General features: G+C 56.0%; 6 protein-coding genes across 6 annotated transcripts; 1 reads left to right on the forward strand and 5 right to left on the reverse strand.

The window, feature by feature from the left end:
• Positions 1-594: 594 nt before the first annotated feature.
• A1O7_09044 (uncharacterized protein) lies at positions 595-3,408 on the reverse strand (the record flags this gene model as incomplete). The annotated part of the gene is made up of 1 exon (XM_007763033.1): positions 595-3,408. The coding sequence occupies one exon, from the start codon at positions 3,406-3,408 to the stop codon at positions 595-597; it is 2,814 nt and encodes a 937-aa protein (XP_007761223.1).
• A 303-nt stretch (positions 3,409-3,711) lies between these two features.
• On the forward strand, positions 3,712-4,787 carry A1O7_09045 (uncharacterized protein; the record flags this gene model as incomplete). The annotated part of the gene is made up of 4 exons (XM_007763034.1): positions 3,712-3,715; positions 3,765-3,874; positions 3,946-4,056; positions 4,152-4,787. The coding sequence occupies 4 exons, from the start codon at positions 3,712-3,714 to the stop codon at positions 4,785-4,787; spliced, it is 861 nt and encodes a 286-aa protein (XP_007761224.1).
• Positions 4,788-6,141: 1,354 nt separating this feature from the next.
• On the reverse strand, positions 6,142-7,887 carry A1O7_09046 (uncharacterized protein; the record flags this gene model as incomplete). The annotated part of the gene is made up of 1 exon (XM_007763035.1): positions 6,142-7,887. The coding sequence occupies one exon, from the start codon at positions 7,885-7,887 to the stop codon at positions 6,142-6,144; it is 1,746 nt and encodes a 581-aa protein (XP_007761225.1).
• Positions 7,888-8,478: 591 nt separating this feature from the next.
• A1O7_09047 (uncharacterized protein) lies at positions 8,479-9,324 on the reverse strand (the record flags this gene model as incomplete). The annotated part of the gene is made up of 2 exons (XM_007763036.1): positions 8,479-8,658; positions 8,725-9,324. 2 exons carry the CDS (start codon positions 9,322-9,324, stop codon positions 8,479-8,481), a joined length of 780 nt encoding a protein of 259 aa, XP_007761226.1.
• A 1,065-nt stretch (positions 9,325-10,389) lies between these two features.
• On the reverse strand, positions 10,390-12,327 carry A1O7_09048 (uncharacterized protein; the record flags this gene model as incomplete). The annotated part of the gene is made up of 4 exons (XM_007763037.1): positions 10,390-11,464; positions 11,521-11,550; positions 11,618-11,931; positions 12,016-12,327. 4 exons carry the CDS (start codon positions 12,325-12,327, stop codon positions 10,390-10,392), a joined length of 1,731 nt encoding a protein of 576 aa, XP_007761227.1.
• Positions 12,328-13,036: 709 nt separating this feature from the next.
• A1O7_09049 (uncharacterized protein) lies at positions 13,037-14,851 on the reverse strand (the record flags this gene model as incomplete). The annotated part of the gene is made up of 5 exons (XM_007763038.1): positions 13,037-13,699; positions 13,773-14,295; positions 14,351-14,575; positions 14,631-14,707; positions 14,759-14,851. 5 exons carry the CDS (start codon positions 14,849-14,851, stop codon positions 13,037-13,039), a joined length of 1,581 nt encoding a protein of 526 aa, XP_007761228.1.
• Between the last annotated feature and the right edge of the window lie 696 nt (positions 14,852-15,547).

A 15,547-nucleotide genomic window follows, 5' to 3' on the forward strand; every position in this document is an offset into this window, starting at 1 on the left:
TGTGCCGAAACGATCGCTTGCTCGCTGGACGGTGCAAGGGATTCTCTCGGACCATTTGCTGACGGCCGATTCATGGTTGCGTCGAGATTGAACGCTGAATTTGATGAATTTCTTTTCTGTTTCGTGCCGTTGCTCTGAAGATACCCCTTGATGGTGGATTGAAGTTTGCCATATCGCAAGATGACGGTTCAAGGGGATACTGCTGCTTGGATTTCGTTCTGAAATTCTGACAAGGCCCGAATGATCTTGATGATGCTTATGAAGGAAGAAAGCATGTAATGATGACCTCCAACGCTCAATGAATGAGACGCTGTCGATACAGATGTAATTATGACGAGGAAACGGACCGAAAGGGGGCCAAAAGGGAAATACTGCAATCACAGCGCGTCTCTCGCAGTTACTTTGAGTAATGCTGAAATGGATGGGTCTTCTCTGCCACTTGCACAACACTAATTGACTGGCACTCACTGGCCCTTTGTTTGCCGCCACCTATCATGGATGATGCCTCGCATCACTACTTGGACGTCAAATCAAGAGGCCATCATGCACGGTACCGTAGCTACTGTATTGAAGCTGCATGTCCGACCTGTCTGGCTACACCCTCTTCCTCCTGGGCCGGGCATTCTTCTCCCTCCTCTTCTCCTTCAGTCTCCTCTCCTTGACCATCTTATCGATGGTATTCAACCCCCCCTTTCCCTTCCCGTTCTTCGTCGTCGCGCTGGCGCTGCCCCCCATTCCGGGGTTCTGGTCCGCCCGGTCTTTCGCCCCCTTGGCCTTGAGGACCTGCTTCTCGTAATCGCCTCTCAACTTGTCTGGCGCTTTTGGCGCTCTGATGGTTTTATGCTGGAACCGCTTCCCTCGCATACTGCCGTTCGTGACACCTGCTTGGCCGCTAGTGTTCTTCTCATCCTCGCCCACCCTACCCATCCTGCCCACTCGGTTCGACTTCATCCACCTTTCGAACCGCCCGCTGCGGAAACTGGCCGCGATCTTGGCGCCCGATTCGCCACGGACGAGTTTCCGGCCCTTGGACCCGTCGTCGTCGTTCTCCCGGCGCACGTACTTCTTGTGCCGCTTGTCCCAGCGCATGACCTGCCTGTTTTCGCCGAAGGTCTTGGACGATTCGTCCGCGCCGAGGTCCATGGTGGCCGAGCGGGCGGACTCGATGAAGTTCGAGGTGTTGCTGCCCGTGTGCACGCCGTACGCGCGGTCCGAGGTCAGATCTTGCGTGGTGGGGAGGTAGGACATGTAGTTTGAGGGGTCGCGGAAGTTGGTGCCTTCGGACTTTCTTGAGGACTTGGAATTAATTTTGGACTTTTTGGCGTACGGCTCGGAGAATGTGACTTCGAGGTCGGTGGCCGAGGCTTCGGACATGGCGTCTACGTCGGGGTGGTCGTCGTCTTCATCTTCGTCTTCGGAGTCTCCTTGCACGTCTGGAGTTGCCTGCGTGGCTACCACGTCGTCCTCGAGTGCTGGTTGTGCTTGCTGTGCCTGCGCCGCATCTGCAGCTTTTTGCTTCCTGTTCTCCAGGCCTGATCGGATCTGTCGGATCGCGTCCACTGCTTCTTCGTTGTTCTTGCGACCTCCACGTCGGGCACCAATTTCAAAGATCGATTCCTGCGGCCGGAAGTTGCCCACTCGGGCCAGCATCTTCTCCCTCGCCACTTCCATGTCGTCCTCCTGGTTGTTGAATAAAGGGTGCAGCTCGGCCCACCCAGGGGAGGAGACGAGTTGTTTTGATCGCTTCGCACTCTCCGAAGAGGCCGAGTTTCTGGTCCGTTGGTACAGCTTCTCGCCCTTTGATGCCACACCGCGGAGGGCAAAGAGGTCGGCGTCCGTTTCTAACGTCTTTGTAGCCCATTCGGCACTCGTCTGATGGTCCTCCCGGCGTAAAGTCCCGACCACGATATCTTGGGCGAAATCCCCGCTACCACCACCCACCCTGCCGACCACCAGCTTTCGGCCGAGGAAGAGTTGCAGATCAAGCAGGTATGGCGCATCGGCGTCCCGCACGAGACTATAACTCCACCCCTTCTGTCCTGCTCTTGCTGTCCGACCAACGCGGTGGACGAAAATCTTGGGCTGAGAAGGGAAATCGTAGTTGATGACGTTGGCCAGGACAGGAATATCAATGCCACGAGCCGCCACGTCCGTCACCACGAGGATGTTCGTCTGGCCTGTTCGGAAGTTGTGGACTTGTGATTTTCGAGCCGTTTGATCGAGGGAGCCGTACACGTAGGACACCGCGTACCCGGCTAGGAGGAGAAGGTTGGCGATATATTCGACGTGGTGTTTTGTGGCCGTGAAGACTATGGTTGAGAAGGGGTTGGAGGAGGCTGTGTTTGTGCTGTCTGATGCCGTTTCTGCTTCTTGTCTTTTCCGCTTCTTGCCAGCTGTAGCTGCGCTCCTAGAAGTCCTGGTCGAGCTGACGAGATGGGATCTCGTGGGAATTTGGATAATGTCTTGAAGGATGTGTAGCAGAGCACCTTCCTTCTCCGACGACTTCAGGGTGAAGAATGCATTTTGCAAGTCCGGTGAGATCTTGCTATCCGCGTCCAGACGGACCAATACGGGATCTTGCAGCCCGGCCCTTGCAAATTCCACCAGTGACTTTGGTAGCGTGGCCGAGAAGAGCAGAGTCTGTCGCGAAGCCGGTAGAGCATGAAGAATCTCAGTCAGTTGAGCGGCGAAGCCCATTTCGAACAGCCGGTCAGCCTCATCAAATACGGCATACCGGATACTGGACAGATCCAAGTTCATCTCGACCTTCAGATGGAGAAATCTCCCCGGAGTGGCAATGATGATGTCCGGATTGTTCGCCATGGCAGAGAACTGCTCCTCCAGACTGTCACCACCAACGAGCAGAATAGAGCGTAGATCGGTGCCTTTGCCGAGATCTTTGACCACCTGCAATGTCTGCAAAGCCAGTTCTCTTGATGGCGACAGGATGAGAGCCCTTGCTCCGACTTTTGTGCTGTGAACTTTCAACTTCTCGATCATGGGTATCACGAAAGCCGCAGTCTTGCCAGAACCCGTTCTCGCCATGCCCACCACGTCCTTGTCATTGAGCAGCAAAGGGATCGTCTTGCGCTGTATCGGTGTAGGGACAGAGAAGCCTTTCCTTGTTATAGCCTTGAGCAGATTGGCATTGAGACCCATGGCTTGGAAGCCGCCGCCTTTTTTCACGGTCCGTCCTTTTAAATTTTTCGCCTTCCGGTTTGATGCGGCTTGCTGGGCAGCGATGATAGCCTCGTCGTCAGTGGCGGAGTCTTCTGCCATGACATCCAGATCTTGTCCTTGAAGATGGCCATTTCGGTCGTCTGAGCTGCCATCGTCTCCTCCGAACAGTGCGCTGCCGATATCGAGTTCATTCTCCGAGCGGGCAGGCGAGCCCGACCGGAAGCTCATCTTGTGCAATGTCGGATCGCCTTCTCGCGCACTGACATAAAACCCTCCCCCTCTGTAGATTTCGTGCCGGGCTCTCAAGTCGTTCTAGAACTGACTTTTTGCCTGCGCATCACGAACATCCAAAAATTTATTGAATATGACGTTTGACAGGACCTGTGCTCCGCCATTGTGGGACACATGTACGGTCGAGTACGCGGCCAATTTGAGAAAACCGCTTTACGCGCGACGCGTCCGATCAGTGTTTAGAATGTCGGCCATCACCGTCACAATCGCAGTCCTGAAGACCCGCTCGCATCCAACACAATGAGTATGCATTTCCAGCCCGTAAGAAAGATGACACGCGCTGATACTGTCAGACTACGGCTACGAGAACAACCAGTATACGACCTCGTACGGCGCCGCCGGAGGGGCGGACGGAGGCGGATTCGTGGCGGGGGAGCCGCAAAGCAGTCCTGCTCAAGGGAGAGTGAGTGCGCCTCATGATACCCTGCCTACCTTTGACTCTTCCATGACAATGTGCAATACTAACGAAAGTAGGGCGGCTACGGCAAAGACACCGTCCGGCCCATGACCATCAAACAGATCCTCGACGCCCAACAACCGCACCCGGACGCTGATTTCAAAAGTGACGGCGAAGCATTCAGTCAGGTGTGTTGTCACCCGCCTTCTCTACCTCATTTATCGTCCTTCCACCTCATCAAGCAATTCCACAAGCACTCGGACCCAACACTGACTTCCTACAGGTAACATTCGTAGGCCAAATCCGCAGCATCTCGACCCAGCCCACGAACATCACGTACAAGATCGACGACGGCACCGGCCTCATCGAAGCCAAGCAATGGATCGACGTCAACTCGGCCGATTCCGAGTCCTCGAAAATGGACCTCGACAACAGCAACAAGCCAAAACTCGTCGAGGACGGCTACTGCCGTGTCTGGGGCCGGCTCAAGGCGTTCAACAATAAGAGACACGTCGGCGCGCACATCATCCGCCCCATAACAGACTACAACGAGATCCACTACCACCTCCTCGAAGCGACGGCCGTGCATTTGTTTTTCTCGCGCGGACCCCCGTCAAACCTCAACGGCAATGCCCAGGCAAATGGCCATGGAAATGCCCACCACGGCGCTGGGGGTGCTGGTCTCGCTCAAAGCGCGACCGCTGACGCCCAGCTAAGCCATATCTCGCCCTTGGGACGACGCATCCTGGCCACGCTCAAGAACACGCCGCAGTCGAACGAGGGGCTGCACGTCCAGATGATTGCGAGTCACATGGGGGTGTCGACGAACGACGTGTACAAGGGGGCGGAGGAGCTGGTTGCCGCGGGGGTCATTTTCACGACGGTGGACGACCATACGTGGGCGGTGTTGGATGGGTAGCCATGAGATGGGATGCGGCAGAAGACTCGATTGGTAAGGCGGACGAGCGAGTTGGCTTGTGAATGCAGTCATGCGAACGCACACGCACACGCACACGCGCAATCACAATCCCATCCGCGATCTGATCGTCATCAGAACCGAGGGTCTGGCTGCGCGTCGTTGTGGGGCGAGCGACCACCACCGGGTGAGGACGAGGACGGGCATGATGACGAGTCCGACCCGGTTGAAATACTCCAAGAGTTCAAAGCTTGATGGTGGACTGAGGAGCGCGTGATGAGAGCTCCCGCCGAGTAATCAGCGAGCAGTGAGGGTTCTCATACCTCGTCTCACCTGGTCTCGTCTGACTCGCCTCCCACGAGCATGAGCATGCATGTACATTACGACGCAACGAGACGAGGCATCACATCAAATCATAGAATACAGTCCCAGCACCACCATTCCTGAATGTTCCCAATCGTGCCGACCGAGCAGGAAGGGAGTGCAGGTGAGTGGGTAATTACACAGTAGGTAATGATACAGTCCCATCCCTGACATCCCATCAAAGAGCGAGCGAGTGAATGCGTGAGTGGGTATTCAGTACCATCGAGACCATGCCTGGCAATCCCAGTCGGGCAGACCGAGCAGTATAAGTGAGTAAGTAAGTGAGTAAGTGAGTAAGTAAGTAAGTGAGTAAGTGAGTAAGTGAGTGAGTGAGTAAGTGAGTAAGTGAGTAAGTGAGTAAGTGCGTAAGTGAGTGAGTGAGTGAGTGAGTGATTTCATCCAGGGATTCGCGCAGTGCCAGTGCTGGCCAGGCGTGTAAATAGCAGCCGCCCAGCGCGGGATGTGCCTGCATTGACGAACATAAGACTCGGAGCCGAGCCTAAATAGTACCGTCCTGTAGAAAGCCGATGACTGCAGATGAACAATAGAGGGTCTGATCCGAGTGACCGCCACAGCATGGCATGGCATGGCAGGGGACGACACAAATCGCACGGCACGACATGAAGCAAGGATTGCTGTGATTTGCGACCTTAATCTGTCCTGGCCTCCGTGGACCTCACATACATAACATGTCATGGCATACAGTCCAAACGTATCTGGCATGGATCTAATGCTCAAGCAACTACCCAAGTATGATGTCTATCTCCGGCATGGCCCGTATCGCCGTGTCTCCAGAAGGGCTTCCAATCATTCAAAACCTACAACGAATGACGCAGCACAACACGGTAACTGCACCTCTACACCAGATATGCACCCATGTCTGTGTGTCCAGCCTCGTACCCGCACCTCTGTATACGGAGGTATTGCACAGTACGGGCGTACCGGTACATACAGTGCAATATGTACGCACTCTGTGTGTGTAGCGCTTCAAGCCTCATCGGAGTGAACGATTCCGCCTGGTGCTGGCCCAGCCCCGTTCCGCGTCATTCTCGTTGTCATTATATCCAACGTCAGAATCCGTGTCATTGTCGTCCTCGTCCTCGTCATCCTCACTGCTACTTACTTCAAACGGCTCGGCGTGGTCAAAGTCGCGTCTCTGCCGTCTCCTGCTTCGCTCTGATGAGGAGGAAGTGGATCCCAAGGCATGCGGGGGGAGGTGCTTCATCGACACGGCGCTGCGGGAGTATAAGTCGGCGTGGTGAGGACCCTGTTGGTGTTGCTGGAGCTGCTGGGTCTCGTCTTGTCCGTCGTAGCCGTGATGGTACAATTGCGACCTTCGATCTCTGTCCTGCTCGTAGCCTGCATGTCCATTCGCGCCCTGATCTCGGGTCATTGCGGCCAACCTGCGGTCTTTTCGCCTCGCCACCTCCTCCTGCGCGGCCATCCACTTGGCACTCACCTCCCAGCGCCAGCCGTCGCCCGTGGTGTTACAGATGGGCAGGGCCCAGAGCAGTGGGTTGGGGCCGAAGAGGTGGTTGAGGTTCCGACGCCAGCCGAGATCAAACGCATTGGGCATGTCCTCCGAGTCTTTGTCGTCAAGGTACTCCGCGTAGCGGTCGCGCTCGCGCTCGGCTTCCAAGTGGGAGTATGTTCTCCGGAGGGCGCGCAGGGCGGGCGTGTCGCTTGCTGTGTCGGCATGCTGTTGTGCCCGAGGGAAATGGCGGCTGTTGGAGTCGTACACGCTCGGGGCTGGCGAGGTATGTTCCTCGCCTTCCTCATAGCGCGAGGCACCCGGCACGGCATTGGCATTCCATTCGAGGAATTGCTCGCCCGCGCGCTGCAATCGCCCGGCAACCCCCTCGGAGGCCTCTCGGCGATGATGGTTCAATTGCTGGTCCTGGCGGTTGCATTCGACCTGCGCCCTCACGCCGCTGAGGTACCGCGTCTTCTCCAGCTTTTCAATCGTCGTCTGCCCTTTCGTGCAGAGGTAAATGTGCCACCCGGTAAAGGCCGTCAAGACCAGGCCGATGATGCCGGCAATGACGGACAGCAGGATGATGTTGACGGGCGCGACCTCGTCCAGGTAGCCGCTCTGCTCGAACAGTTCCTTCCACATCCACCACGCCGCGTTGGCAAAACATGCCCAACAGAACAGCGACGTGTAGATCAAAAAGAGCACAAAGGCCTTGTAGTTGTGTAGCCCCAGACAGGTGGAGAGCCAGGGGCAGTGATGGTCCATCTTTAGCACACATCTCTTGCATGTCGAGCAGTGGTGCGTCCGGTCCGGTTTGGACACATGGCATTTCTTGCAGAAACGGGGTGCCCCCGTAGAGGAGACGGTCACGGCCTGGTAGAGGCTGGGGTCGGCGGCCGACTCGTGCGTCGGGAGCACCGAGTATCGACCCCGTCCTTTCGATGAGGCCTCTGTCGGCGATTTCAGCGGCGAGCCTGGGTCTGTAAACGCCGCGACCGTGTATGACCAGTTGGCCAGACAATAGAGTGTGATTCCGAGAAGCGAGATGGCCTGTATCAGCCACCACACATGTTTTGACCGGTGGCTACCGAAGCCTATCGACGTCACCACCCACACTGCCCATGTGGTGATGCTGTAGACGAATGCAAGCGGGAAGTACGTGGCTACCGTGCAGCAGCCGCGCTCGCATCTTTGGGCGCATGACTGTCGCCGCCGGCGGCCGGGAGTCGGCGGAGGCGAGGAGGAGGGAGTCGAGTAGCTGGGCATGGAGGGAGAAGGATGAGGAGTATCGCTGGAGGAGCGTCTCGAGTTAGTCAGGCGGTCGAATCGAATGTTGTCGAGCGCATGTCATCTCGAAGGGGTCCGTTGCATGATTTCGATGGGAGTAAACAGGCGACCACGAGGGGAGTAGACTTGATAGACAAAGGCTCTCGTCATTACCGACGGGGATGGCAGAGCAGTAATACAGAGCGTAAAGAATAAAACTTGTTGTTGATGCAATACTAATCAGAGCACAAGTTGAGACTGCGATGCGTGTATTGCATAAATCTGAAACGAGTCTTTTGCGATGGAAGTGCCAAATGACGTTGCTCGGCGCCACCCAGGCGACCATCTCAACAACGGCTTCTTCCAGACAGCACGGAGCACCCAAGTATTCGTGGTTCAAGTTAGACACGGCCTCAGAGTGGAGTGTGTATATTTCTAGGCTAAATGGGCGTGATAATCTTCATTGCCCATGCCTCTTAATGAGCGTACAGTAGTTGGATAATACGTATTGGATTCATCCTTCCCTCATCAATGATCATCCCCTACGAACCACAATCAGCTAGACTTGACTGGCGCGGTACTTACTTTTTCTTAATCCTTCTCCTTCTGCTTGTCCACCGGCTCGCGCACCATGACATCCAGTCTCAGCTCCTTGCCGGCAGCACGCTGCAAGTAGATGTGCTTTCGCAACTCGAAGCCCAGCTTGCCGTAGATGATGATGTTGATATCATGGGAGCTCTCCAGATAGCACGGCAGTCCCTCAGCATCGGCCTGGACAAATTACGCATTAGCATTTAGCCATTATCGCAGGAAATCAAGTGAGCCACGCATACATACCATCTTGGTGACATATTCAATCAATTTCCTAGCATATCCGCGGCCGCGCGCCTCGGGCTTCGTGCCAATGTAATTGAGATACCACGAAGTGTTGTCGCGGTCGCCCAAGATCTCCTGCTTGCTATGGTGCAACAGGGGCAGGAACTCGTCGAAGAATCGGACCCGCCCTTCCTTGGACAGCTTCCAGCTCAGTCGCCACATGCCGCTCCGGAGCAAGGTGAGCCAGTCGTCGATATTCTTGCCCGGGGGCAACCACAACGCCACACAGTCGAAGTTGTTCCCCGTGGTCAAGACCAGTCCCTGGAGACAGTGTGCGTACGTGACGTACTCCATGGCGGATTGGTGCATCTCGAACCGTTGTTCCTCGGTCAGGTGCATTCGGTCGGGAGTGTCGATCGCATAGCGCACGATGTTGTCCAGGCGGAACGCTTCGGCTAGGCAGGCAGCGGCCTCCTTGTACTCGTGGGGAGCGACGACGCGTACGCCGCTGTCCTTGGTCGGAGCCGTTGGGAGAGCGGCTTTGGCGGCAGCGCTCGAGGTCGGTTTCTCGTGGATGATTGCGGCATCCAACATCGGAGCGGCAACGCTAGGAAGAGCCATGCTGGGTGGTTTTGGTATTTAGCAGCTTCTAGGTCCTTTTCCTTGGTCTTGCCCTTAGTTGAAAGGTCAAACATGTCCGGTCAACCTACTGTTTGGTATAGCTTAACCTCGATCAATGGGTCTGGTCAGATGCCCTGTGTGCTCCGAACAGAGCTGGGCGGTAGAGACGGTGTCGCCTCTAAAGGGGAAGCGTAGGCTAGGACAGGAAGTACGTATATCAACCGACATCAGCGTACGATATGTCTTCCCGAAGAGGAGAAGGAGTAGTGCGTGACAAAGTTGCGAGATAACTTCAGCGGTTTGTTCTGTTCCGCCGGCAACGGGTTTGTGGGTAAGTGGCACGTCTGGTGGGAGTGAGAATCGAGACGAGCAACCTTGCACGAACTTTTCAATCGTCGAGACAGGGTAGCTGATCTGTTCGGCGTCGACTTGCGTGTAATGAGGCCTTGAGGTTGACACGAGTGAGCAAAGCGGAGGAAGAGCGGAGTCGAAGAGGGACGAAGCTTCAATTATCAACCTGCCTGTCACACGGAGATGTGAATGCGCGGCTTCACCCCGAAGAAGCTATGGGTAAGGGTCGGACGAGACTCCCCACGCTATTGACGGCAACTGGCTTCACATCAGCAGAGTGGATATGACTATCAGGTGAAGAATCCCTGATTCTCGGAGGACGGCGGTGTTGAAGGTCTCCCAGATACGAGCATCAGCTCCACTTCACTGCCTGGATCGAAGGGGGTCACGGGGTCGCGCTTCGGCATGCTTGATCAGGTTTAGAAGAGGCTCGAAGAAGAACACGGATGGAGGCGGAAGTGAGGCGAAACCGCGGGGATGCTTCTCATTGGTGCTGCCGCCACGTGCCTTGGGCATCCGGACGCGAAGGTCAAGTTGGCAATCGTGGGGTGCAGACATACACAGTGCTGTACGCAGCAATATTAAAGGACTTTCGCAGCGACTTCAACTCCATTTTGTGCAATACGTTGAGTAGAGCGTTGTCCCCCCACAGCGTTACCCGTCTTAATTGTACACTTATGACTTCCATCAACATGTCGCCCACGGAAGGGAGGATCACTCAGCTTTCACTGCGTCGACCTCCGCCGACGGGCCCTCCTCATCCTTCTTCTCGACCTTGTTTGCCTTCAAGGTCTTCCACTCCATCCCCAGCGCGCCAAAGACCGCGGCACAGGAGAACGCCAGTCCGACGTAAAAGACAACCACCAGCGCGTGGTTATACACTCTCAAGACCTCCGGTAACTGTTGGGGCGTGAACGCCTTCCTCAACTCAGTGGCCCCCGTGCGAACGATGTCGTGTGCGGTGATGTCGCCGATGCCTCGGAGTCCGGAGACAAGCTTGTTGTCCAGGATGTTTTGGGCCAGCGACACGGAGATGGTGCCGCCCAAGCCCTGGCAGAAAAACACCAGCGATACGCCCGTGGGAGCGTCTTTCTTCTCCAGGACCGCTTGAGCGGCGATGTTGGTTTGTTGTAGGCCGACCCCGACGCCGAACCCGAACAGCACTTGCACTCCTATCCACATCGGGTGTGCCGTGTCGACCTTGAACAGGGTGAACAGCCCGCTACCAATCGGCCCGAGAATCGCCCCCGCCAGGACCGACGGGTTGTAGTAGCCTATCTTGCTGACAAACGCTCCTGAGAGGATCGACGCCACGACCAGCGAGAGAATGAAGGGTAATGTAGAGTACCCTGACCTGATGGCCGAATCGCCTTTGATGGCCTGAAACCAAATGGACAGGTAGTAGACGGTGATCATAAAGGAAGATCCGAGGCAAAACACGTAGAAGCCTCCCGTTGCGATTGTGCGTTGCTTGGCGATTCGCGGCGGCACAGTGGCGGATTCCTGTCTCACGACCTGAATCACGATGAATACGACAAGGAGGACGCCGAACAGGACGAGAAGGGCGATGACACGCCCATTCGACCATGCATACTGCTGGCCACCCCATTGCAAGGCCAGAAGCAGACAGACGATGCAGGGGATGAACACGAGCGTGCCGGGAATGTCGATTCGCGAGAGCTTCTCCCTGAACGGAAGCTCGCCCAGCGCGGGCGGGGCGTCCTCGACGGCGAAGTAGAGAAAGGCAAGGACTATCGCGCCGATGGGGAGATTGATGTAAAAGCACCATCTGAGGACCACGTTAGCGCTCGCAACAGTCAACGCCCTACCAGTGGGGAGGCTTACCGCCACGAAACCTTTGTCGTGAACACTCCTCTGGATTCTTGTTAGCATCGAGCACGGACGACACGAGCAGGCTCTGGGAAACTCAAGGCAGACTTACCCAAGCAGAGGACCAGCCACCGAAGCCACCCCGAAGACTGCACCAAGAAGCCCCATATAGAGAGGTCTCTTTTGAAGCGGCGCAATGTACATCATCAGAATCATCGACCCGTTAAACAACCCCCCAGCACCCAACCCAGCCACGGCGCGTCCCCAGATGAAGGCGACCGAGTTGGGCGCCGCGCCACATATCGCGGAGCCGATTTCGAAAATGAAGACCTCGCTGATGAAGATCCACTTGGGCGAGTAGAACGTATACAGACGTCCAAAGAACAGCTGAAGGGCCGTCGTGGGGAGCAGAAAGGCGGCGTTATACTATCATCACGGCGCGCGCAAAGTGTCAGTGGTCTGTATCCTGGCTTGGTCGGCAACGAAAATAACAGATGGCAGTTGACTTACCCAGCCGACGTCGCCGAAGCTTTGGAACTTGTCCGTAATCTGAGGAAGGGCGGTAGCAATGATGGTTCTGTCCAGCGCGACCAGGAACACGGAGAGGTAGATGCTCAGCAAGACGACGGCCAATTTGACGCCCGTCGGATACTTTTCGATCTTGCTCGTCGTCTTTTCGAGGGCACTCCCTTCGTCTGCATTCGACTGGTCGCGTGCTGGCGGCGGAGACGATCCGCGGGACGAGACACGCGCATTCCTCGCCTCACCAGCTTCATCGGCTGTCTTGTCTTCTACCATTCCTGTCTCTGTCGTGCTCGTCATGATCGTAGTCGCCCGTGTCCAGTCTGAGAAACGTCCATGCCGAGAAATGGCTCCAGACCATCCAAAGTTAGGCGCCACGATAGATATAAGGAGTCTCGAAATTGGCCGGAATGCCACACCGGATCGCGCATGGCTGCCCCCAACGCAGCTATCCGGCGTTAGACGAACGTATCGCCGCAAAGTGATTTGACTCCGTCGTCGCAGGCTGCCAGACGCGGTAAGTCCACCAAGTCATCCCCACGACTGGAGCAAATTTCTGGTGGCTCGGGCCCGAACAGGGACCCGAATTCAAGTCTCGGCGACTTTTAGCGGCGACGATTGGTGCGAAGCGGCCACTAACAAGCACTCTAAGCACCCGGACCAGCCCTTAAAAGTTTAAAGGGTCCTTGGTTGAGTGGCAGCGGGAATGCTTGATTAACACAACAATTAATAAGGACCCATACGAGAGCAGAACGGTCCCGAGTACGAATACGTGTCCTGTCGCTTATACGGGGTACTGGACACCGCGTATGCGTTTGTCGAATCGGGTGTTCCGTCTCATCTTGCGAAATGTTTTCTCATTCCAGCGTATGTGCTTCGGATGTGATCAACTAGCTAACTGCACGGTCCAGGTGAAATAATTACGCGGTATCTCAACATGCACTCATACCATCGTGGCCAAAAGGTCGGCTGCGTTACCTTCCCACGGACACTTTTTAAGGTCCATTCCTCACTTAGTCTCCACGTGCACGGCCTCAATGTCACCCTTGGCAGCCTTGGACGCCACGCCAATATCCTGGACACCGCTAAAGTCGGTCATGCCGAACAACTCGTCCATGCGCTCGAGAGAAAGGCCCTTCGTCTCCGGCACGAGGAAGAACGCCCCGACCGCAATGGTGAAGCAGAAGGAGCCGTAGATGAAGTAAGTGCCGTACCCGCTGGGACCGCCCACTGTGACCAGCATGACCGGCGTGGCGCGCGCGACGGCCAGGTTGAAAACCCACTGCGTGGCGGCCGCATACGACACGATCAATCCTCGGAGCCGCTGCGTAGAGATCTCGGAGCTGTAAATCCAACAGACGGGGCCCCAGCCGAACTGGAACGCAGCCGCGAAGAGATACACCATCACCAGTGCGCCGTATCCCGCGCCCGAGATGGGCGCGCCTTTCTTGGGGGCATCGAACCGGACGAAGAACCCGAGGTAGAACATGCAGAACCACATGAAGAATCCGGTCCAGACGAGCGACCATCGTCGACCGAGCGTGTCGGCGAGGAAAAGGATGAAGATGCCGCAAGAGCACATCTTGACAATGCCGTACACTCCGGTGGCGAAGAGCGATTGCGTATTTCCCGTGACGCCCAGATTCGTGAAGATGGTGGGAGCGTAGTAGTTCTGTGTTTGCTCAAAACGTTAGCCCATATGCTCCAAACACGAAGTCCGCATGCACACCCGATGGGATACTTACGATAGCATTGGTGCCGGTCCATTGTTGGGCACACATCAGTCCAATAGCCATGATCGCACGTCGGCGGTTGCCAGGGATCGTCCACGCCTCTTTAGTCAACGCCCAGTAGCTGTTACCACCGGCACGGCCTCGCTCAGCTTCAAGTTGTGTCTGCATTTCCAGGAGCTCGGCTTGCACATAAGGGTGGGTTGTCGGCAGGCCCCGGACCTGGGAAAGAATTCTCGACGCATCGTCCCAATTGTCCTGGGACGCGAGCCAGCGGGGACTTTCGGGACAAAACAGGATGGCTGTGAAGAGGAGGAACGGTGGGAGGGATTGCATCGACAGGGGCACGATCCAAGTGGCGTGGCCCTTCAAGTGTAGAAGACTGCCGTAGTTGATGAAAAACGCAATCATCGCGCCCATTGTTTCGAACAGTTGGTAGAACCCGACGAGCAGGCCCCGGATACCACGGGGAGCATTTTCGGCCACATAGGTGGGCGCAACCATGGTGGCTCCGCCGAGACCCAAACCCTCCACGAATCTGGTATTGTTAGAACAGCTTCAGGCGGATGATTCATGTACTAATCTCGACGTACCGTCCAACATAGAAGCACGAGATGTGACCGTACGAGAGTGCTTGGAGAAGACCGCCAATGAAAGCAAATGTGGCGACAACGTAGATGGTGATCTTTCGTCCCTTCCAGTCGGCCAGAGGATTGGCGGCCAGGGCGCCAACGATGGCACCGGCTTGCATGACCGAAACCAAGTTGGCCGAAAGGTTGGACTTTGCGATCTTGGACTTTTCTGTGAGGCCGAACTCGCTAAGAGCAGGTTAGACCTTTTGAATCTCCACCGTTATCGGGGCAAATCTCATACTCTTGGAAGTCAGGCAACGTCAACACTCCGCCAATGATGCCGATATCCATTCCGAATAGGGTTCCGCCGAAGCAAGCCTGGAAAAGGTCAGCATACTGTCTGGCTCTTCAGCAAGTATGCGAACTTACTGCCGCTGCCAGCGCGAAGACCCTCCAGTTGTAGACCTCTGGAGGGTCAAGCTTGACGGCATCATTGTGCACGACTTTTCTGAGGAACGACATGGCGGTCAATCGTGTTCGGGCGTCTGAATAGCTGGACCAGGTGACCAAGTCGAGGCTGGAGAACGAGTCTCCTGCGAGGGGAGGAGGAAGAGAGGTAAATAAAGGGACTCTTCCACCGGTGTTCTCACGCGAGGCCACATGCTCAACCAGGATTCGATGCAGCTAACGGTGACGGTTTTGATTCTGCCGTGGAAGCGGACCCCCCAGCTCTGTGGGGAGAGGACTGGAGAGTCCATGACCATGGGACAGAATTACGGAGGACAGTGCTATTCGCGTGCAAGACTGGCTGGTGGAAAGGACGACGAGCGGACATTTGCCAGATGGCGAATAGTTCCGCACTTCCAACGCCACTTAGCACAAGCACCAGGCTAGATGTAGTCAAGATGGGCAAGCCTTCGACAAGCATTGCAGCACGAATCGCTAGAAAGCTGGGCTTGTTGCAAGGCTTGGCTGGCACGCAGCAGTCTGAGAGTGAGCGGAAGGTGACACTCGCCTGCGGGGATGGGTGTGCCATTCTCCAAGAGTGGTTTGGCGTTTTCAGCCTGAATGGCTCGCGTTTTGCAAAATTGGGAAGCTGGGTGGAATAATCATGGAGGCGGAGTGGAAGCCTCGTGGGGACTCCTCCCACCACTCGAAATGCGGAGAAGCGCAGGCACTGGCTGAGGTCGACACTCCCCCTGGGGTATACGGAGGGAC

This window comes from Cladophialophora yegresii (assembly GCF_000585515.1).
Source record: "Cladophialophora yegresii CBS 114405 chromosome Unknown aczIN-supercont1.6, whole genome shotgun sequence".
In the NCBI taxonomy this organism is placed as follows: Eukaryota; Fungi; Ascomycota; class Eurotiomycetes; order Chaetothyriales; family Herpotrichiellaceae; genus Cladophialophora; species Cladophialophora yegresii.